Source organism: Mustela putorius, unplaced genomic scaffold (genome assembly GCF_011764305.1).
Source record: "Mustela putorius furo isolate JIRA1106 unplaced genomic scaffold, ASM1176430v1.1 tig00003850_pilon_pilon_pilon, whole genome shotgun sequence".
Lineage (NCBI taxonomy): Eukaryota > Metazoa > Chordata > Mammalia > Carnivora > Mustelidae > Mustela > Mustela putorius.
Window position 1 is genome coordinate 5,537,442 of NW_025422002.1, and position 24,123 is coordinate 5,561,564.

Here is a 24,123-nt window from a genome sequence, read left to right on the forward strand (position 1 = left end):
ATTCTTGAAAGTTAGAAACTCCAGAAATATTAAGAAGGAAGGTTAGTAAAGAAGACCAAACTATAATTTAAATATATAGCATCTATTTTGCTAATGCAATATAGATTTTCCTTCAGTATCTTAGAATGCTACCTTGAAAAAAAAAAGTTCTATTTTCAGAGGCATGTTTCTGAGTGAATGGCAGGGTAGTCAGAAGGACTATTGTTTGTCCATATTTCGGCATCCCCTGCTAGCTGGAGCTGCTCTGGCCTCTTCTCTTCCCCAGGAGGGCACACTGACTGACTACCGGGCCAGCTGGGGGAAACCTCCTCCCACCACAGCCTTAGTGTCGAGGGGTAGGCTGCTACTTCCAGAGGAGTGGACCGGGCTGTGCTTTGCTGTAACAATGACAGATTGGATAATAACGCTAATAATAGGTCATGTTTAATCAGTATGTACTAAAATAAATGTTTTGCATGCACAGTCCCGTTTAATCCCGGGAACAGCATTTGTAGATGGCACTCTTACCATTTTACAGATGGGAAACTAAAGACCAGCCAGGGGCAGCAGCTTCTCCAGGGTCCCCTTGCTGGAAAGGCTGCAGCTGAGAACCCCATGCAGGTCTGCGGAATCAGAGCCCACCCTGGGGCTGACACACGCACCTACAACCCTCCATGTCAAGGACATGCCACCCTTGGTCAGGCTGAATCCGGTTTTCCTGCCTGGGACTGGCTCACCTCCCAGGAGAACCAGTCGCCATCCAAAGACGCAAGGCCCAGCAAAGGCCCCACTGGGGTAGGGAGAAGGATGGGGGAGAGGGCCTCCTGGGTGATGCTGACTGGCTAACGCACAAATCAACGAGTTGGTAGCTCTGGGCATTCGACGCGTGTTAAATCTCTGAGCTGCCGCCAGCACAGCCACCTGGAGTCGGGTACTACTGGGGGTTGTAGAAAATGACAAGAGTTTGGGAAAGGGAGAGCCCACTCTTGCATAGGGTGTATCTGAAGTAGGTGTTAATTCTGACTTGGTACGATCTGAGAAACGTCATTACCCTCCCCTGAGCCTAGAACAGGGAGTGATACTCCCTTCGGTGGCCATTATTTGAGGGGAGAGTTGTCGAAGTTAAAGGGGAAGGAAGATTCACCAGAACCATAGACAGACGGGCTTCCACGCCCAGGTGACTCATCTCAAGAGTTAGAACTCCCTGATAATTAGAGTGTCTGATCCATCATCCTTTAAGCCTGGTGCTGACTTTTTCTCATAGTGAAGATAGACCGCTTTTGACTTCTCTCCCTCCCCCCTCACTCCCTCTTTCTCCCTCTCTCTCTGTCTCGTGCTCACACACTGTTCCACTAGAGATTTTCCAGTTTGTTCCATCTTGTATTAATTCACTTGATCTCTTCAGAAACTAGTTGTATAGAAAGCAAAAGAAACAATTTTCCAAATCAAAGGTAGTATCATGGCAGCCAGTGAAAACGCTCTTAGAAATTAGTGCCTTTTTTTCAGAGAGGAGGGCCCAGTCCAGGAGCCTGCATTCCCGGAAAACGCTTTTCTGTAAGCCTTTTCTGTAGGCCTTAGTCCATTTGCATCAATAAAGCCATGAAAGAGAGAGCTCTTTTTGGTTGGAAAATTCCTTTTGGGTAAATTTTCCAAGCAAATATATTTTCTTAGCAAATAGAGCACTACTGAACATCCATAAGGAAGATTCGAAAGCCATAGGGCATGTGGCCTCAGCACTTGTGTTAGTCTGTATTTGATAAAAAGACCTGGGAAGCAAGCACAGTCAGAGAGCAATGTGTTAACAAGGGCAAAAGATCAAAATGGGAACTGAATTACCTACAAGTCACTGCCTTCTTTTAAAAGGGGAACTGACCCAAGTCTTGCACCTTTCTTGACCCGAGAGAGAGTCTGCTAGGAAGTCTGCAGACAGGCACTTTCCAAAGTGAGGGTGGAGCTTTTTGCCCTGAGGAACTGAGTAAAGAGACCAAAGGGAATCACTCAGGACACAACCCCCGCCCCCAGCAGGAATGACTGGTGTTTCCTAATCCGATAAAAGCAAGGCCCTGGAAGTCTGCAGGGGAGGGGTGCCGGCAGTGACGGGGGTAGGAGCCCAGAAGGGAAGGTCTGCCTGGACACGGCCAACTTGAAGGGTCTCAGCCCCAGGCAGTGAGAATTTGGGGGTCCCTAGAAGGCAGGACTTAAGAGTGCAGGATTGGCCAGCAAGCTGTGCACCCACCTCCCCTGCCCATCTTCATCTGTGCTTCACCATATGCCCGGCAGGCAGGTGGCTCCTGGCTGTGATAAAGTGACAGGAAAGCCCTTGCTTCCATGCAGATGGGCAGTTAACAGGTTTGGACTTTTATTCTGGAATTCCAGTGAGGATGCCGGGAGGAAGGGAGGGCCTTGAGAAGTTCCTGGGACATAGATTTCAGCACTGGTAGTGCTGTATCATCAGCTTCTCTTGCCTGACTTGGGGGGCCACACGCCTTGATTAAAATGTCCCCTGGGCTCCAGAAGCACTTAGCTGTGCGTGAGGATCTGGCCTGGGAGGCCCTCTGCTCCGGTATGATTCCCAGCATGCTTTCTGAAGTTAGCTGGCACCGTGGCAGAGTTCAAGACTCTCAGAGCAAGGGAGACGTGGAGAGAGGGATTTGGCGCTGGCTTTTTGGTGGCTGGAAACAGCGTGTCAGCAGCCCTGGACTGGCCTCCCAGCCAGCCAGACGTGCTTCACCCCACCCTGTGCACTTGAGCTTGGGTTCTTGTCGGTGGCAGCTGCACAGGGTGAGCTTATGTTTCCCCGCCCAGGCTTATCACAGGCTCTGCCCTCTAGTCTAGAAGCTCTGAAGTTGCCCCCTCATCCTGCTGTGCACTTCACAGGTGCCTTCTTCTTATCATGAAGTACTTGGCATTGGGACCCCGGGGTCTGCACCGTCCTCTGAATTTTCCACATTCTGACCTTCACAGAGAGTGTGTGGGGCACTTGTTGGTAACAGTGAGTGGAGCCGAGCCATAATCTGCCTGGGAGGAATTTCTGTGCTAACTTAGAGCACAGGGACTGAGGTCTACCCAAGGGGACTGTATGTGAGCCCGTGCAGGTCTGGAGCGTTGTACGAGGCAACTGTTGGATCAATCCAACTGTTGGATCGAGGCAACCGGCGTCTGCGTTCGCCACCAGTGCTAGTCTCCCCACTGTGAGTTAGTCCATGGATGTCTGTACACACTGTATCTGTACATAAATATTTGCTTACACAGTTCCCCCAACTCAGCAGACATGGTAACTCCAAAAATGTGTTTTTCTCCCTGTCACACGCTGGACCCGCCTTCAGCTCCTTGCCCCAGTGTTGACCCCACTGGGCTGCCTGCCTTGTTGCCTGTGGTCCCAGACACCCTAACTGCACTTGAAACTCCTTCGTTACTCCGGAATCTAAACACTGACCATAACTGATATGGCTTACTTGATTATAAGAACACAGTATGCAACGCATAGAACATACAAGATATGCTGACTATTGACTCCCATCAGCAGTAGGCTATTGTTAAGTTTTTGGGGAGTCACAAGCTCTCCGCAGATTTTCGCTGTGCGCGAGTCAGTGCCTCTGAACCCCCATGATGTTCAAGGACCAACCGTACCTATGCTCAGGAGTCCAAGATGCCTCTTGGTAACGAGGCCTGTGAGCGTGTTGCTAAGCAATGTGGGAATCAAAAGCTACTGGTATTTAGGTGCAGTCCTGTGGGGGGGCGGTTTACACAGGTGGACAAGGCTCTCAGCTTCTCCTTTCACAAACCCACTTCTTTTCAGGGCCTTGGTGTGACCACCTATAAAGGAAAGTTGAACCACAGGGTCTCTTACACCATATTTAGAGTAACCTGTCAGTGAAGCAACTCTCAAATTGCTGGTGGGAGTTTGTGAACTACTAAAGGGGGTCTTTGTCAAGAGCACGGATGTAGGTGTCAGGAGGGAGACCTATGGGAAAACTCGAGTTGGTCTTCAGGGTCAGAGTGCATGGGGCAGGTGCACAAAACAGGGAATCTGGAAGGACTGAGGAACAGCTGATGACCTCTCACCCTGAAAAACTCAAGCTGCGGGGCACCTTTCTTCCCCATGGTGGTGTGGCGGTGCTGGTGACTTGGCTCCCAGCTCTGGCTGGAGTCCGTGAGCAGTAAGAGAGAGGACTTTCTCCTCTCTTCTTTGAGTCTATCTAGGCAGGGCTGACCTTCAGTAAAACCACTTGAGTCAAGAGTTTGCCAGCATAGAAACCCACAGACTGAGAAACACTGTTCGGCGGAACACTGTCATATGTGAAGCAGCTTAGGAGTGAGGCTAACGGGTGTGTATGTGTTTGTAGGTTCAAAGGTAAATGCCAAGTATCTTTTCCTGCAAAAACAGCAAAGAAATTTGGAAAGCTGTTTAAGCAGGCTTACCAAAAAACAAGAACCATTACTGTCTTAAAGATACTAAGAGATCAAAGTTGAAAAGTCATGAAATCCAGATAGGAATAGAGGAAAACCAACAGAAATTGCTAAAATCCCATACCTAACCTCTGGGAACATTCTGGTAGATTTCTTAGCTAACTGAAAATGCAGCGGAAGTTGTGTAAGCAAAATGTCATGAACCAGCTCAAGAGAAGGGCAAGTTACCCTAATTGTTCTCTATTGGGAGTCTCCACTGGGCCAACCCTGCCTCACTCCGAGAGTGGCTGCCAGCCCCACCTTTCCTCTTCTGAGACCTCTGGCTTCCTCTGCCTGGCAGCCCCAGGTGCCAAGTACCCAGCCATGCCGCTCTGCGGGGCAGGCACTGCTTTCTCAATCTCGAGGGGGCCCATAAATCACTTCACCTGAGGGCCTAGAATGACTGAAAATAGTGATTCTGCAGCTGGCTTTTCTTAGGGATTTCATCAGAAATGGGTGCGGTTCTCTCTACTGGCAAGGGCCCGTCTTTGTTACACTGTATCATCCAAGAACAACTATTAACTGAGTCTGGGAAGGGTAAGTGGTCATTCCAGCCCAGCTGACGATTATATAATGTGGCCTGTTGGGGAATGTCATTCCGAGCTCAAGAGCAGACCCCCCCCCCCGACACCTAAAGTTGGGGGCACTGTGGGTGACCTTCACGCGGCTGCACTGGTCAAAGAGAAATCTCTGTAACATGGAATCCCACAGAAAGGAAGGAACTAACCAGCATGGAAGTCAAGCACTACACTTGCAGTCAGTGTCTGCATCCTGGGGCCAACTCTAGACTAGCTTTGTGACCTTAGGCTGATGACATTGATTTATAATTCTTTTGCATAATGCTTTCCAGCTTCTGGGACACTTTCTCACACCCATTTGACCCTTATGATAGTTCCATGGTGGCAGTCCCATGATCTCTTTCTCAAAAATCAGAAACAGAGGGACGCCTGGGTGGCTCAATTGGTTAAGCAGCTGCCTTCGGCTCAGGTCATGATCCCAGCGTCCTGGGATGAAGTCCCACATCGGGCTTCTTGCTCAGCAGGGAGCCTGCTTCTCCCTCTGCCTCTGCCTGCCATTCTGTCTGCCTGTGCTCGCTCTCTCCCCCTCTCTCTCTGATAAATAAATAAAATCTTAAAAAAAAAAAAAATCAGAAACAGAGACCCCGGTCGGTGAACTGACGTCTTCCCTAGCACGCTGTCCTGTAACACTGGGGCGTTGTGACCTGAAGCCCTTAGCTCCTGATTCAGGCCATCCCTCTTCCTGCCTATGAATTAATGTCACCAGGCTGTTGTAGAAAGGCACCTATAAAGTGTAGGGATGCTGTATGTGGTTTGAGTTCGCTGTACTTTGGAACTGAGGGAAGTAGATCCTTGGATTTGGGACTGGTCAACAAATTCCAGATTTGGGACACATTGTTTTTAATGAAGTTTATTTTTTAAAGCAGTTTTAGGTTTACATGAAAACAGCAGAAAGCACAGAGTTCCTGTATAATCCCTCCTTGCCTGAACCCCCCCCCCCAAACACACATACATATACAATTTCCCGTTATTAACATTTTTTACTCTGGTATATTTGTTTCAGTTGATGAACAAATAGATTACTATTAACTATAGATCAGAGTTTCCTTTGGGGCTCACTCGTGGTGTTACACCTTCTACAGGTTTTAACAAATGTATAATGACATGTATCCACCATTACAGCAGCAAATAGTAGTTTAACCATTCTAAAAATCCTCTGTGCTCCACCTCATCCCTCCCTCTCCCCAACCCCTGATCTCTTTACCGTGTCCATAGTTGGGATCCATTTCTTAGTGTACTTGTTTTTAGCGTATAATATTTGCTATAAAGAGCAATTGTAAACTAACTGAGCATAGAGATCATTATCACCATTTGTCACCTAAAGCAACAAACAGATTCTGGGTTTTGTTTTTTGCTGTGATCTTACAAAGGTGAGCTCTTAAGTAAATTATTTTAGTTTTCTTCAGTAAAAATAACCTTATCCCCATCCATAAAAGGGGCAAGAAATTTAAAGTTTACTAAGTGTCCTATATTCCTGCGTTTGGAAAGTTAAGGATGATCTTCAGATCTCCCCTGCCCTCCTCCCTTCCCTAGTCACTCCTATCCTCTGCGCATCCCCAGGCTTTCTGGGAAAACCCGGTTTGTCATCCTGCTTGGTAAAATAAAGAGAAACACACACGCCATCTGAGTTAAAGGGACAGTCTTTACCTTTTTGATTCTCCTCGGGGCTGTGAAGGAGATAGAGAAGCCACTGGTCTCTTTATCCAGGACCCATCTTCTCTCCCATGACCATTTCTTTTACTTTCATGCCCCCCACCAAGAAATCTCAATTCTCTAGCTTAGCTATAAAGGAACAAGGGATTCGGCAATAAATGTTCCATTGTTTACATAGTAAATAAAATTCTACCTGAGTGGACTTTCTCTGAGGAAGGTGACTGATTACCTCAGTCATCTTTCTTAGAACAGCTTCTTCAGTTGAACCTGGGAAGAAGAAAAAAAACCTCTTCTCAGAATGATTAGCATTTGCATCATACAATCCAACTTCCTCTCCTCCTCCTCTCTGTCTCTCCGTCTCTCTCTCTCTCTCTCTCTCTCTCACACACACACACACACACACACACACACTACACACACACACACCCTCCTTCTTTCCAGTCAAGGACATTTCAAGAGGTCAGTACCGCCCCCGTGTCTAAAACTTCAATGTTTGCCTTTGCAGGGACTTTTCCAACTTTACCTAGAAAAGAACTAACCAGAACTTTAGCACTTGTGGTCAGCCTGCTTCCGGCTGTGGCTTCAGTCAGTTTGTCTGCTCTGACAGAGGAAGCGCTTGCTGTGACGGGAACTGCCCTGGCTGGATTGCAGGAGGACCAGGGCAGACAGTGCCTAATGACATTGGTATGCGACATGCCAGCAGCAAGGAGAGCCAGGGAAGCACAGAGGGATGTCTCAGACCCAGAGTGACAGATGCTACTGACAGACGCTTGGTGAACCCACAGCCTCCCCCAAAGCCACCTCCCTAAACACACACACACACACACACACACACACACACGCTGAATTCGTCTATAGACAGAATGCCATAGCTGTAGATGATTTTCTCAAGAAACGCAGAAGCCAAAACACTGAGACATGGTTTCGATCTTTAGTACACGTAGAGGCAGGATTCTGCAAACACTACTAGCTGGAGAGCCGTATACAGCCAGCTTCACTGGAGTCCAGTAGCACTCAAGCAAGCATAGCATCTCATTGGAAAGTTAGGTACGAAGGCACTGGATTCAGGTGTTCTCTCTGCTCCTATACTAGTAATTGGGAGAGTCTAAACATCTTCCCTTCAAGATTCAGATTCTCTATAGATGGGGGATCCTGTCAGTGAGCGACCTTTCATCCTGCAGCAAAGCTTTTCCTACTGTGCTGGGTACAAAATCAAATGGAAGCTGAGAGAACAGTTTGGCTAGAATTGCTAGTTAATTTTAACCAGTAGGTACTCCTTGGTAATTTGAGATTTGACTTAACAGCCCAGGAAGATTATTTAATTAAAATACTGGCAACACTGAGGAGCTCAGATTTGGGGATTTACCTACCTCAGCACAGAAAAGCTAATAATACATACAATAATACATAATAATAATACATGCCATCCAGAATACTTGCATTTCTGCAGTTGAGCTGGTTTCCTATGCTTTAGGATTTTAGTGGGATTCCTCCACTTTAGGTCTCATTGTTAAATATTAGAGTCTAAGGAAAGCACTGGGGGAGAACCTGTATGGTGGTAGCCAGTAAATATCTAGACGAGAACTCCTTTCCCAGCTCAGCACTGAAGGACTCTCCTGAGCTGGAGAATGAAGCTTCAGCCCTAGGATGAGAGTTTATGGCCCAAAGTAGCCTCGGGCAAATATGACATTTCCTTTAAATCATGGATTTATTTTTTAATTCTATTTTTAAAATTTGATTCCGTTTCATGTGCAGTTTTCGGGCCTATTTTAATATTAAAATATTTTTAAATAATTTACCATCGAATGAAATGGAAAAAAGATGCATTCTTTTCTGTCTGGTGTTATGTACTTCCGGGCCAGGCCTTCCTGCCCTAGGATTACAGGTATCTCATGCAGAGAAGCACAAGTAAAGCAAAGACAAAGGAGATCTGAGTGCATCTTCTTAGCCATTGAGATGAGGAGCACAGATGCCAGTAGCGGCCATCCTTACTCTGATGGACCCCATCCATTCATCCAGCAGGTACTCATTAGGCAGTCACCAGTCGGGAGCCCCTCAGAAGTGACTGCCCCATGACCACAGTCTGCGCTGAAGCACCTGGGGCAGGGACCTGGTCTTGCTTGTCATGAGACCCTCAGCACTCAGCCCGAGGCCAGGCACAGAAATTAGAAATGTTCAATAAACAATTGTTAAGTGAAGTCTGTGCATTTTGCATTTGTTCGAATAGATCATGAAAGAAGGTGGGAATCTGTGGTCGTTTGGTTACTTGCTATTGGAACAGAGAAAAGAAATTATTGCTTGAGCTTTAAGCTATGTGTAGACTCTTGCATCAGTTTTCTGTACTCTTTTGAAGACTTCATTAATGCGTACTCTGTTTGGAAATCTGTGTTTTCTATTTTATGGGGGGTTTGCTAAGCAAAGGAACATCGCAAGATTTGAGAGCTAGATTTCAGATGCATTCTCAAACGGGATGAGGCCGTTTCCCATTAACTTGCACATTGGTAGTGAAGCAGCTACAGGAGAATGCTCACTGCCCTACCGCTGAAGTGGTTTGCATCTGTCCCTCTCTCTGCATCTCATCAGGCAGGCCTATAGGGACTCCAGGTCACCTCTCCTCCTCCTCCTCTCGGCCAGCCAGCTGACCCAGGCCCTCTTCATTCTGCGCCTGGTTACTGTTTCCTGCGCCTATCCCACACTTTAGTCTCTTCTACAGCATTCTACAGTCTGAGCTGCCTCTACCTGTAGGCCTTCATCCCCCACTCCAGGCAAACTGGTTTCTTCCCTGTGCCACCCCCCTTGGTTGAGAATGCCCTGATGCTGCCTTTAGTTTGGCCAAGCCCCAACCCTCCTGTGGGGCCATGGCTTTCCCCAGGAGAGCTCCAGTCAGCCGTCATCACTGCTGGTCCGTTCTGTGGCCCTACTCTCTGCCATTCATTTGACAGAGCAGAACCTGCTTTATAGCATTTTTCTCCTTTTTAAATGTCTGTCCACTCATTAACAACAGGTGCTGTGATGGCAGGAACCCTATCTCATACTTGGGTTTGAAAGCCATTTCCAGTTGAAAGAGGTCCAGGAGGCAGCGTGGCGGGGTGGGGGCAGGGGCGGCCTGGCTGGCTGACTGCTGAATCCTCAGCACCATGCACACAAGGAGTGCCCCTGAAGCAGATGTTGAATATACGTTGTTTTTAAAATATTTCCTTCCAGGGAACTAAAATAATGCTTATACTTTTGATTAGAATCCAAAGAACTAGCAAATATTTCACCCCGAAATAAACTCAATAATAGCAGTTTATAATTCATCAGCACCACATATTTTTGGGGGCCCCTCTGTGAAACAAGAGAATTTGTTAGGTCCCTCCCCCTAGGGAGGGACAAGTGACTTTCCCTTTCAGAGCTTAGTTTTCTGCACCACACATACAACTGTGACCATGATCTCTGAACTCCTTCTTGGCATGACATTCTGTCACGTCCCAATCGATGGTGTGTCTCTCTGCTCTTCCAAGCCGTACAGTGTAAATAGGATGCTGGATCTTTCCTCTTCAAGCTGTTCTCCTGGCAGTGGGAGTGGGGGGCTGTCAGTCTGCAAAAATTGAGAGCAGTGCCTGTGGACAGGTGAGGCCTCTCACTGCTGGGCCGGCCTCGTGCTCTGTGATCCTAGTGCATTCGTGCTTTGCCAATGCACGGCTCACAGTTTCACCAGCCGGGCCCACACCCTCCCTCAGCCCAACATGGGCTGCTTCGCCCCAGTGCGAGTAACCCCCAGCCACTCGTCCCCTGTAGGTACCCTCTTCTGAGCAGTTCGGTTCATTCCTCCCTTAGATTTGGACAGACACTGAACAAGGGATGTTTCTTCGGTGGGAAGGTATGACTATATCTGAAGGACTGACTCAAGAGCAGTGAATATAATCAGTGACAGGTTACCTTTGCTGCCTTTCAGTGGCAACACCAAGCTAAATGTTTTCAAATGTCTGTTCTCCTCTGCTTTGCTGTAGACACTCAGCAGAAAACGGACTACAGACATGGGAACACCTTAAATTTTTAGGTCGGTCATCTTTGAAATGGAGTATTTCATTGAATGGTGTTTTTGCCCATTACACTGTGGTGGGAAATTGGTCAAAATGAATATGGGCTTACACATGTGAAGTGCTGATCATAGGGTATTTGGTACAGGAAGGTAGAGATCATCATTTTCTCCTCCGGCAGTTATTCTAAACAACTGAGGTTCACCATTTAATCATTTTCTCTGAGGGCTCATGCAGGAAATAGAGATGGTTTATCATTCCTCCCTTCCACAAATACTTAGCAAGTGTCTGCCGTTTTCTGGTTACTGCACTAAGGTGGTTTCTGCACTCAAGATGCTAAAGGGCTAGTGAGTTCCTACTTACAGATTCCCCAGATATTTTAAGCCAACACTCTAAAGTAGGAGTGATGTCACGTTGCCAGTGTGGTCTGCCTTATTCGTGTAATATTTTTTTTTAAAGATTTTATTTATTTGACAGAGCCAGAGAGGGAACATAAACAGGGGAACTGTGAGAGGGAGAAGGCTTCCCACTGAGTAGGGAGCCCAACGCAGGGCTCAATCCTGGGACTCTGGGATCCTGACCTGAGCCAACGGCAAATGCTTAATGACTGAGCCACCCACGCACCCCCCATAATATTTTTCAATCTCAACTAGTTCTCATTTGGCTTCAATATTGCTAGACTGTCTTGGTTGCTTTTTAACATTTAGACATGTCTTGTGGGATTTTGTATCTGACTCTAAGTATGTTGATGCCTTCTATTTTATGACAGAGGTTGGCAAAACTCTAGCCTATGGGCCAAACCCAGGCTGCTGCCACCAGCATTTGTAAATAAAGTTTTATTGGAACACAGCTACACTCATTCATGTATTGCCTGTGGCTTGTTTTCAGGTTATAGTAGCAGAGTCATTGTGACAGACCATATGGTCCACAAAGCCAAAGATATTTGCTATCAGAAAATACTGTATAGAAAAATTTTGCTGACCTCTGGTGTATACACATTAGCAATATAGCGGGGGGAGGGTGTGCTGGCATACTGGCAGGGGGTAAGGGGATGGGCAAGATTTGTGTTAGAATGTCAGTTATGGTTGATTTTGAGGAGATCAAAATGGTCCCAGTCAGAAATGACACCAGATAGATGTGAACTTGAGCACTTTCCCCCTTAACTTGTGCTGATTAGCTTTTACTGTTCATTCCTGCCTCCCTGTACAGAACTTATACACAATGCATACTTTTTAGGAAAAAGGCATTTGTGGGTACAAGAAAGATAGGAAGAGGAGTCTTGGCCCTTTGGTTAACCAGTGGTGAGAAAAACTATTTTCAGGTATAAGCTGTAGATATCAAAAGAAAGGATGGAGACTGAATGGGCCTTTCTTACACCAACCGATAGCACCTATCAATGATGTCAAACTGGAAGGAAAAGGAAACAAGAATAGAGCAGTATTTCCAAAAGCTGACAATGAGGGAAACTGAACAAGAAGCCCATTCCCCATTTTCAGCCTCCTGATCATCCCCTACCAAGTGAAAGCATACATACGCATATCCGGTAAATGCCTGAACACTTGGGATCTCAAAATTCATTTCACTTCCAGAGTGTTTGCAAATGATTTTCCAAGTATAATGCTTTTTAAAAATACACAGCACAGTATGAGGTATCTAGAGCAGTCGGATTCACAGAGACAGCAAATAGAATGGTGGTTGGCAGGGGTGAGAGAGTTAGTGTTGAATGGGGATGGAGTTTCAGATGGGGAAGACGAACAAAGTTCCCGAGGAGTAGAGGGTGGCGATGGTTACACAACAGTGTGACTGCACTTTGTGCCGCCGAAATGTACAGCTAAAAGTGACTTCAATGGAAAATTTTATGTTCTATATATTTTGCCACCCACCACTCATTAGCCATGTAATGCAGTGGCTGCATTCCTATTTATAGATTAGGGAAGTTGTTCAGAAACCTACCCTTTCCCCTGTATTTAGTTTTTTGTTTTTTTAAGATTTTATGTATTTATTTTTGAGAGAGAAAGCACCTGAGTTGGTTGGGGGGGGGGGGGGAGTCTCAAGTAGGCTCCTCGCTAAGCACAGAGCCTAAGACAGGACTCAGTCTTAAGACCCGAGGATCATGACCTGAGTAGAAAACAAGAGCCAGAATCTTAACTGCCAGAGCCACCCAGGTGTGCACTCCCCCAGTCCCTCACCAGGCACCATATTTAGGTCAAAAGTGATTTCTAAGAATTGAGAGAATTCAGTGATATTCAATTAAGGGGCACCTACGTGGCTCAGCTGGTTAAGCGTCTGCCTTCCGCTCAGGTCATGATCCCAGGGTTCTGGGATTGAGTCCCACATCAGGCTCCTTGCTCGGAGGGGAGCCTGTTTCTCCCTCTGCCTGCCACTCCTCCAGCTTGTGTGCTCTCTCTCTCTCTGACAAATAAAATCTTTGAAAAAAAAAAAATTTAAAAAGACATTCACTTAAAAAAAAAAAAGATATTCACTAAATGGTTTTTTAAAAGGCATGGCACATCAATTCAGAAGTAACAACAGAGATAGCCTTATAAAAGATGTCACAAAGAAAAGATAGCATGGTGAGATTGCCTTTTTTTTTTAAAGATTCATTTGTTTGAGAGACAGATTACAAGTAGGCAGAGAGGCAGATACAGAGAGAGGTGGAAGCAGATCCTCGCTGAGCAGAGAGCCCGATGCGGGGCTCCATCCCAGGACCCTGAGATCATGACCTGAGCCGAAGGCAAAGGCTTAACCTTCTGAGCCACTCAGGCACCCCTGGGATTGCCTTTCTTGTCTCTATTTCCAGAAATGACTTTTTCTTTTTCTTTTTTTAATGTGGATTCTAGGAAAGAAACCTTGACTGGTTCCCCAGGATGAGAGCCATGTCCTTGGTCAGCAGTGACTCTGAAGGAGAGCAGAATGAGCTAAGGAACCTGCAGGAGAAGCTGGAGTCCACCATGAAGCTGGTCACTAACCTTTCCGGCCAGCTGTCAGAATTAAAGGATCAGGTAAAGAAAAGATAACCCATCTGCCCCCTAACCACACACACACCACTACCAGACACACCAGATTTGCTGAGGCAAAATTACTAGTGCTCATGTTAAGGCGGACGTTTCCCTCACGTGGATGTAGAAAGGGAACCCAGGGCACAGAGAACAAAGTCACCTAGTCTCCCCATTTCCCCTCCAGTCCCCTTCACTGCCCTTTTATAGGGTAAACCCATAACACTACTTTCAGTGCTGCTAGTATTATAACAAAACCAGAAAATGGGAGAATGCAAATGACTTCAGTGAAGGGCTGTACAGAAAACAGGACCTGTAAAGCTATACTCTTTTTACTTTACTTACAGATTAAAAGCTATTTCTGGTTTTGCTTTCTGGCCCTCAGATCTATCAACTCTTCACTCGAGATACTTAAATTCAGCATCCCAGGATAAGCCATACTTGTGCGAAAACTCCTTTTGGTTCATTCATTGGCCAAATCTGTACTGAGTGGCCATCGTAGTCCAGGCATTATGCCAGGTGCTGGGGATGAACCCACAATCTAGACCTAACCCTGCTCCCACAGAGCATAATAGTCTGCACAAGTACCGCTCCATCCTGCTCTCTATCCCTAAGGTAAACACTTGCCACTTGAAGGAAGTTAAGGAGGGGGTACCAAACTCTTAAGATTTGTACCAAACTCTATGTACTGTTTTTCTTCCTTTTGATCCCTTTACAATGAACAGTCACTGGGTAGTTATTGCAGTGACAGGATGCCGGTGGGGGGGGGGGGGGCGGGCGCGGTGAGCAACTGCTGTACCAAAGCTGACAGGATAATCGGCACAGACTTGGGAACAGGTCAGCATCCTGGACGGGTTTCTGAGTGTTTTAATCAGCTCCACAGACAAGATTATAAATTGTGCATGGCAAAAGTTGTCAGGCAAGGCTGCCCTGGAGGTAAGTGGCAAGGCAGACCTACAGGTGATTTTTTACTCATAGGTACACAGCTAGTGAATACCCTGTCTAGAATAAACTCTTCTTGGCAGTGGTCTTCAGAGCAATTTTAACAATCTACTTTGAATTATCTTTCCCAACTGAATTATTCCAAACCATACCCCCACATACACCATTTGGTCTCAAAGTTCTTTTCTTTGACTTTTATTAAGATGCAAACAAAAAAGACTAATGACAACAGAAAGGCTTATTTATGAAGGCTGTCTCTAGTGCTTGAGCTTGGTGGCCACCTAACATCAACAACCCGCAAGAATCTTAGTTAAATCGGAGGTTTTAAAAAACCTTCCAGAAACTGATCTAAGACAGACTTCACTAAAGGAACTGTTGAGCTCTCATTAAAATGGTCACAGGAGTGAGGTGAGCTGAGGAATTTGCAGAAGGCATCCGAGGTGAAGGAGGGCATCTGAGACCACAGAGGTCCTCCCTCTTCACTCCCTCTTCGTACTGATGAGAGCACCGAGGTGTACAAAAGGCTCCTGGGAAGCTTCTCCAACTCTCTAGGACAGTGCCTGATCCTCCTGTGTGGGTTTGATTTTTGTTTGTCGTACGTATTTTTGTTTTCATTTGTTTTGTCACTGTACCTTGGTTTGCCTTTCAGATTGGCTGTTTAAATTCTTACTCATTTTTTTTTAAGAGCCTTAAAGTTTCCGAGGTTGCCTCCCACACTTGAGCCCTGTGGAGGATACCTTCACGGCCATGTTACACAGCTGTACGTAGTAGAAACTTGGCATTGTTAAAATACAAGGTAGAACTGTTCCCGTTAAGCCTCAATTTCAGCTTAAACAAAATATGTAAATATTCATTGCGTAAGGACTAGGGTTCATTAAGTGACATTAAAGCCAGTATGGTTTAAACTGCTTGGTTTGGGCCCTTTCTACATTTTTTGTCTTAACGTTCCCCTCTGAATGAATATGAACCATTTTATCTTGGAAGACACTATAAACTAAAAAGAAGTACCAGGAAACCAGTAATATAATCTCTAGTGCCTTTACCAGGATTGATCTGCTTGGGTTTTAAGGTGCCCAGGAAAAACTCAGCACAGCTGCTTTTATTGGGGGAAATGTGTTTCTTTCAAAAGGAATTAGTCAGCATTTTTTCTGATTATGTAACCTTTAACAAAGCTTTAAAGCCATTTGTTTAAGAATCAACTTACTAAAAATTTTTCAGTTTTACTAAATTTGGTGTAATAGCAATCATAAAAATTTCTTGAATTGTTCTGCATAAGAAATCAGGCAGATATGGTAGAGAGTTGCTGGTTCTTAAATGGCAATTGTAAGAATTCCTACCCTCTGAAGAAAAAAACCTTTTTGAATTAAAAAATAAAAGCCTACAAATGATTAATGAGCAAGAAACTCTGTGATAGATATTTTTTAAAACTGCTATGAAAGAATACCATTCACTGGTAAAAGTGCTGGGAAACACATAAATTGCTTCATCACTGAGCTATTTTTTCAATCTTCTGGTCCAAAAAAGCAGAATAGAGCAATGATAGTTTATAAATGTGAATGTCTTTGGTTTTAATTTGTACTGCTATTGACCTCTTTGGTAGTGGTTTTTTTTTTTTTTTTTTTTTTTTTTTTTTTTTTTTTTTAAAGATTTTATTTTTATTAATTTGACAGAGAGAAATCACAAGTAGACGGAGAGGCAGCCAGAGAGAGAGAGAGAGAGGGAAGCAGGCTTTCTGCTGAGCAGAGAGCCCGATGCGGGACTCGATCTCAGGACTCTGAGATCATGACCTGAGCCGAAGGCAGCGGCCCAACCCACTGAGCCACCCAGGCGCCCTTGGTAGTGGTTTTCTTAAAATACCAATTTGAGGAGAAAAAGTTCTTGTCAAGGTTAGAAGTTAAAAACCTGGTTGGTGGTGTCACTTTTCCTACTATTGCCAAGAACAGTTGATTAGAATTGCTATTCTAAGTGTTAATGATGAATCTCATCTTGAAGTTTCCCCTCCCAAGAGATTCTGAATACTAAATGTGATTCTCTTACATTCTTATTCCAAGGAGGAGAACTGATGTAAGAACCTACATTTTTTTTTTTTTTGCATGTTTTCTTCATAATGCAAAAGAGCAAATATCGAAGAGGCTTCACTTTACTGAAAATGTGACTGGCTTCCTATGAGACAGTAACCCTTACATGCTGTTAGGAATACAAAAGTGTTTGAAAATCCAGATCACATTAGCATGTTCCAGTGTGTTTGGCACTTTTCATGCAAGATGGTTATCTTGTGAACATTAACTGCTTAAGAGAGGGAGGAATAACAGAAGATTAAAATAATTGCCTTACAGTTAGAAAATTGAATGTTAAACCTTACTGAGTGCCTCTGTCCCCTACCCTGTTCTGGAACCTCAAAGGGGGACTAAGATAACCACTGCCCTCTAGGGTCCCATAATCTAGCAAGAAAGACAGGCATACAGACCTCTGACGATATGATACAGTGTGGAAAATTGTACAACCCACTCAAGATAGGAAGACAGCTTGATGGTAGCACAGAGGCGGCACTGGGTCCTGTGTGTGGCTGGGAGTGAGGAAGGAGTAGAGCCTGTACAAGTAGGTGACTTCTGAGCTGGCAGAGGAATGCAGCAGGGGGGGCATCCCAGGAAAGGAATCAGCATGAGCAAAGGCATGAAAATGCATGGCATGCTCCAGGAATGGCACTATGTTCTGGTTAATTCAGTTCATTCTTTGAACCACCACTTGTGAAATAGATGTGCAAGGTGCAGCCCTCGGTACTGGGTCGCAAAGATGAACAGAACCTGTTCTTCTATACTCAACAGTCTAGAGTGGGAAGCGAATCAGTAAACTGTAAACGGAGAATTCAGCCCTGTAAGTATGTAATGGAGGCATGAGCAGACTGGAAAAGGAGGAGAGCAGTTTAGTCAGCCTGATCTCTGGGAGAGAGTGAGGCCACAGAGGCCTCCGAAGTGCACTGCCAGAGCTACAGAGAGGGACAGAGTATTAGGGATCAACTCAGTGCGTGAACAAGTATCTGTACGTTGACATTAAATCAACGTAAGTGTGTCTGAGAGTTGTGCTGGGATTTTTTCTTAGTATTTTAGGCTCCTTGTTAGAAACATGGCTGATTTTAGAGTCCCCCGGCTGTTTAGAATCTGAGTAACCAAGACCCTGCTGTGACAGGAAAGCAGTTTTTCGGACTGTTGACCCGTTAGAAACCAGATTGTGGCATCCGTGTGCTGCTACTGAGCGGTCCTTCCTTTGCCAGCCTTCTGTCATCGAGGCCAGTTCTGGGAGGTGAAATGTGCTCATTTGCTCTCTACCCTTAGTGTTTTCATGAAAGATCTTTCCGACGTTTGGCTGCCTCTGATTTGTAAAGCTACAGTATTCTTTGCTTCTTGTTTAGACTGAGTCAAAAGAAGGAATGCTAACATTCAAGCTAGTTTTTATATTCATATGCATAGGAAGAAGAGTACTGCTTTAAATGTTTATCCTTTAGCTAAATGGGAATTATGAGGATTTTAAATGAATCTCCTACGAATGAGACATTTCACACTGTTCAAAATAGATTTTTCAGTATTCATATTTTGAATATAGTTACCTTAGATCAGAATCTGATGGATCTTTTTGAGTCGTTTTGTTTCAAATGTCCAGAGCAAATACTGCATGAGAATATGAAGATTCACTTTGGTCATTATTTCTATGTACTTTGATAAAGGTAACAACAACAGGTAATACACTTTAAATTTATACACACACACACTTTATACAGTTTGTGTGTGAATTATGTAAATAGGTAAGTAGGTAGAATTGAGCCCATAAAGCCAGAAGTTATGTGAGGCTGTGCACTAGAGGGCCAGTGAAACCTAACTAGCCAGCAGTGTTGACCTTGGTTTTTTATAGGCCAGATTTAAGCCTTAGGGCTTTTATTTTTGTTCCCTTATGATGACCACTGTCAAAAGGGCTCAGTCCTTTAGCAGTTACCCTATTCCCTCTCATTTATTACTCACTTACATGACGGCTATTCTGTCTAAAAGGCCAGGGTTCGTGAAAACAGAATTCAGACAAATGTGTGTGCCTCTGCTGTGCTCAGCTGTAGAGAATCTTCTCCAAGATCATAATATTATTAGAGAAAAATGATGTATGTACCCAAATTACTTTATGTTCAAGATCACCTGATGTGATCTTTGACCCATTTCAGAGAGAATCCACAGCAGTGTGGTCCCAGATCAACAACATAAACCTTACTGGTTACTTGTTAGAAATGCAAATTCATGGGCCCTACCCCAGTTTCTGAATCAGAAACTCTGTTTGTGGGCCCTTTGATCTGTTTTAACATACCTTCTGTGTGATTCTGACTTATGCCAAAGTTGAAGAACTACTCCTGGTGATTTCAAGTACCCAGTATATACCTACTTTTGTTTTCTTTCCATAGAAAATTAGGTATTACTGGGTACTTGAAATCACCAGGAATAAGACTGCCTGAGCAAAGAATTTGGCCACTAACTTACATCACTAGGGAGTTTGAAGGTTTAGGAGGGAGGGCCGGTGATGTGATCATTACCTTAGAAAGGCAAACCTAGAAAGTTAAAATAGGAGCAGCAATGAGGTGTCAGGTGATGGCTGCAAAAGTGGGAAGGGAGGTGTGCCATCAGCTAAAGACTCGTTTGTTATAGGAAATACAGTGTAGAGGCTTTTCTGTTTAAGAGATAACTGAATAGCCAACAGATTGAAAGTTAAAAGCGGACTGAACCAACAGGCATGAACATATGCAAACATAAAAGGTCATCTCAAATGGAAGTAGTTATTTATAGAAAAATTACAGCAAAGGGTTTAATAGCCAACTTTGACAGTTGAAAGACCTCAGTAACTTTAAATGAAAGTGCCTAAATAAAGTAGCCTTCAATAGTGGTTGAGCCCCCCCCCCCCCAGGATTCCTAAATCCATTAGAATGCTTGAGATTGTTAAACTTTGTGAAGTTGTGTTAGATTCCCTCTCAGGGTTAGCTGCCAAGGGAAGAGAGAGTGTGTTTGTGTGTGCGTCCATCCGTGTGTCTGTCAGTTGGGGAAGGGAGGAGGATCTGAGTGAAGTATCCAAAGTATTAGGTAGTAAGATTAATGAATACAGATTATATTTTAATCTAATTGTGCATTTATCCCACATGTCAAATTAGGTTCTCTTTTTTCAGCTGAATCTGTTAAGTATAGTGTAGTGTGTAACACTTACTTAAAAGATTGTCATTCATCTAAGGAAACTTCAGAGGCTAGCTGGAATATCCTAATTCTTTATAAAAAGCTACCTTTTGGAAATATTCGCTCCTTGTAAATACTCTTCTAAATTATAACAGAAGGCATATCACAGGAGCCTAAAAATAGTATGTTGATTTAAAAGAAAACTGCCATGTTTTGAGCAAGTAACGACTTTAAAACTAAACCTAGGTAAGCTATTCTTGTTTTATGTTCTCTCAGGATATTTTGTACCAAAAATTAGTCCAAGAGAAAAGTGAGACTTAAGCAACTACTATGTGACACTCTCCCAAAAAGTTTACATATATCTGTTCAATTCTCCACCTATGAGATAGGAATTATCATACTAATTGTGTGAGTGAGGAAACAGACTTTGAGAAGCTAAATAACACAGAACCATAAGGAAATGGGTCTGATTTCAAAGTCCATGTTCTTTTTACCAGGATACACTAATTCTTGTCTGATTTTAGGAAACCAAAAATCTACATGCAGAACCTAACACCACTTATAGACAGCAATTTTATCTAACGTATATTTCATTATAGACTTTTTATCTTAATTGGCTTAAATGAATCCAGAACTAGGTCCAACTAGTTAAGAAAAATAATGTGGAACACTAAATGTACCCTAAAATATCTAGAACAGATACCCATCAATATGAAAAGTGATTTGGTTCAGCAGCCAAATGAATAGTAACAACCTCTTATCTGGGGTTTTGCAAGCACTTTTTCATTTGACCACTTTTGGGAAATGGTCTTTCCTGACCTTAATCAGTCCCTTGTCTGCGGATGGGGTCTACTTCAGACCCCACTGAGTGCCTATTCAGTCACTCTGGATCTCATTAGCATGTGAGGACATTCCTCATTTTCCTCAAGGTGCTACATCATTTTTTTTTTTTTCCTCTCAAACCAGAATTACTCTGGAATCACTGAGAAATGGAATCAGGACCCCCTGAAGACCATGGACATAGTCCCTCTCAAACCTAGGATTCTAAACACACTGCTTCTCTTGATAGTTTGATATGCTGTTCCCACCACACAAAGCCACCATTTCCAATGAGGCTTTAAATCATTTGGAAATGGATTTGGGAAACAATCAAGAATCCTGTGCTTTTATCATTTTTTGTTTCTTTATGAAACAAATAGTAAGCAATACTTCTGAATGCCACATTGCATGACTAGGTAACCGAATTCCCCATTCTGCCTAGGAAGATGTCCCTTTTGAAGTTCTGAGTGTTTGATTTAGTGACGGTACACTATTTGTAGAAAGTGGGTTTCAGTATAAACCATAACCACAGAGGTAAATCTATGGTTCAGTATGTGATCTGACGTACAGGAAGTGTCTGGGTCTAATGATGAAACTTTTTAACTTTCCAGATGACAGAACAAAGGAAGCAGAAACAAAGAATTGGTCTTCTAGGACATCCTCCTCATATGAATGTCAACCCACAGCAACCAGCATAAGCAAATGAAATAAAGGAAACTCCTGTAATTTTTATAATTATTATTGGTGTGGGTATGGCTACTTAGTTCTGATTCACCCACAAAGATGACATTAATCCCTAGTACATTTGTAAATAATCAGTTTTATACTGTATGTATATGATTGCTACTCTAAAGGTTTGGATATATGTATTGTAATTAGAATTGTTGGCATGATGAAATTTCATTTGTGCCAAAAATATTAAAAATGCCTTTTTTGGAAGGACTAAAGAAAGCACCTGATTTGCACTTGAACCAGATTATAGATTTAAAAGTATACAACCTGTATTTTGTATTTAAAACTAGAATAGCCAGTATTTATGTTTTTTATAAAACTGTGCAATACGAATTATGCAATCACAATGAATTTGTAACTCCTGAGTATCCAAAAGGGAGTGCACATCTTTGAAGCTGGTGTGTTAATACTATGTAATAAATGGTTAAATATCAAATGATGCTGCTGCCAAAATCCTATGACTAGTGAGTTTCCAGCCCCTGGGCATTTTGTACTATATACTTATCTGTGGTGATACTGTTTCTCGTTGCTAGTGGCATTAGTGCCTCTAATAGTGACAGTGCTCCAAGTCAGCATTCATCTTAAGAAAATCAACTTTAGTTTCAAAGATAATTTTAAGCTTCTGAACTGATCATTTAAACTTTCTTTAAGTAAGAGAGCTAAATTAGAAGCTCAGACCTTAGCTTGTGAAGTTAATGAATTTTTGAAAGGTAAATTTTTATGCAACATTTGGAATAAATGCATACTGCTGGCCAATCAGTGTCATCTCCAAGGTGAATTTTGGTGTCACAGGATAAAGAAATGAATAATTGATGGTGTCTAGATTATCTAGTCCAAACAGTAGAGTTTATTTTTTTTCTTCATCTGAACCAACATGCTACAGTAGCTAAGTATTTAAACTATATACATCCATATAAAGATGAAATATGAGCTATCCCATTAGAACTCATAGTTGAACACTGACATGTTATTCTTGTGAAAGAGCCACGTTTTGGTTTTATTTCCTTGTCACATGATTTCTTTCCTTGATGGATGAAAAGTATGAAAGGAAACTTTTATATCTGTTGCCTAGTTTTGTACATGGATCTCATTTTACAAGAGAATCTCTCTGCCAAAAAAAAAAGTTTAAAATGTACTGAAAGCAGAGTTCTGAAGTGAGTAAAGTTTGTAAATGCATATATGAAAATAAATATTTAATGATGCAGAACAATATACAGTGGTGGACTGGTGGCTTTCAGTTTGGCATTTCTTTGTGTCTTAACAGCTGTTCCAATGAATTATTTTCTTTGGGGCCAATTTAAAGTGCACCTGGTTTGGTTACCAGATTCATTCAAAAATGCTTACCTCATTATCAAGAACGCTGAGGAGATCTACTTCAACAAATATCAGGGAGTGTTTAATACGATGTTCATTCATTCGTTCTTCTAGACGAGTGGCTGCCAAGCACATTGTCCTGAGCAGTGAGCACCAGGGCCTGCTGAGGGAAAGTCAGGGTGGACTCTGCTGAGGCTCTGGCTGCCTGGGCTTTCCCAGGACTGGGGGGCTCTGACTTGCTGTCTGCAAATAAAAACAGTTGCCATTTGTTTTCCTTCGTGTGGTTGGAGGCCTTCCGCAAGACAGTCAGAAATATTTCACAGAGCTAACTTGTCTATCCAAAGGTAGTAAAACTTGTTCCCTCCTCAAAGCAATGCCCTCCTGCCCGCCCATTTGCTCTTTTAACACTAATTCTCTCTGTGCTTTGGTAAATACGCATAATTACCACCCAATGTTGGGAACTAGGTCAGGATTGAGTTCCAGTTAAATGACTAGTTTCATAACCAATGCTTCTATGTTATAAATTTGATAACTAAAAAAAAAAGAATAATTTTCCTGTCAAGGCAGTGTATCTCCACAAAATGTTTCCGTAATGAGGCAGGCCCAAGATAGACACAGACTTGAATCCGTGAACACGAGTCGAGTGCGGTCTCGGCTGAAGCCCCCTACCTGCGCCTGAGCCAGCAGGGACTTGCTCCTCCTCCGGTTTCTCTTTGATCTCATGCTGCCCAGCACAGCGTGGCAGTATGTGTGGTTTGTCTCTCCATTCCCATCCAGCTCACTGGAGAGTTGTGCATGGACATGTCCGGGTTGCAGCGTTTACAAGTTTGTCATGTTTCATCTGAATCCTGTCACCTAAGATAGAAATCTTCATTCAATTTGCCAGCTTCAGCAGAAAATAAATGGAATTGGAATGCCACTCCACCCTGTATGTGGCAGATCCTACCCTTGGAGTTTGGGTGTGAACACAAAGCTTGTATAATTGAAACATAAAATCTGAAGTTAAAACTTCTATAGCCTTTGATGTGTAATTGTGATTTCACCTTTCTCCAGACACTGCTTTTTCAAACACTTCTATTTCAAGGGTGGACGTCCACATCACCTTCAAAGCTGCCTGGTATCAGGCTAAGTAAAAGACGTGGTAATAGAGTGCTAATATGCAAGAAAGTCTTTCTGGCTTTATTTAATTTTAAAAGTTTGTTGTAGCACCAATCCAAATTTCAGGATTTTACCAAATTCCTTAACTAAACCATTCGTTAAATCAAAGGATCTGGAGAATTCCATTCCAGTTTTCTAACATTTATAATATCCTAGCCTTTGCTTCTTCTGTAATATAAACCTGTGTACTGATAAACCTTTTCCCCTTCTACTCTTCACTGAGTCCTAAAGCTTTAAATGCTATTTCATCCCGTACAATTTTTCTTAGTACTACATCTGTCTCTAG

At 43.4% G+C, this 24,123-nt stretch overlaps 1 protein-coding gene across 9 annotated transcripts in view; it reads left to right on the forward strand.

Annotated features, from left to right (window-relative positions):
* ITPR1 (inositol 1,4,5-trisphosphate receptor type 1) overlaps positions 1–22,577 on the forward strand; it is a 327,143-nt gene extending 304,566 nt beyond the window's left edge. For all 9 annotated transcript variants that reach the window (XM_013054016.2, XM_004738411.3, XM_004738412.3 and 6 more), the window contains 2 exons: positions 13,522–13,683; positions 21,245–22,577. In XM_013054016.2, coding sequence (XP_012909470.1) covers positions 13,522–13,683; positions 21,245–21,331 — 249 coding nt within the window. In that variant the 3' untranslated portion in view covers positions 21,332–22,577. The remainder of the gene's footprint in view (positions 1–13,521; positions 13,684–21,244) is intronic.
* Positions 22,578–24,123: the final 1,546 nt, after the last annotated feature.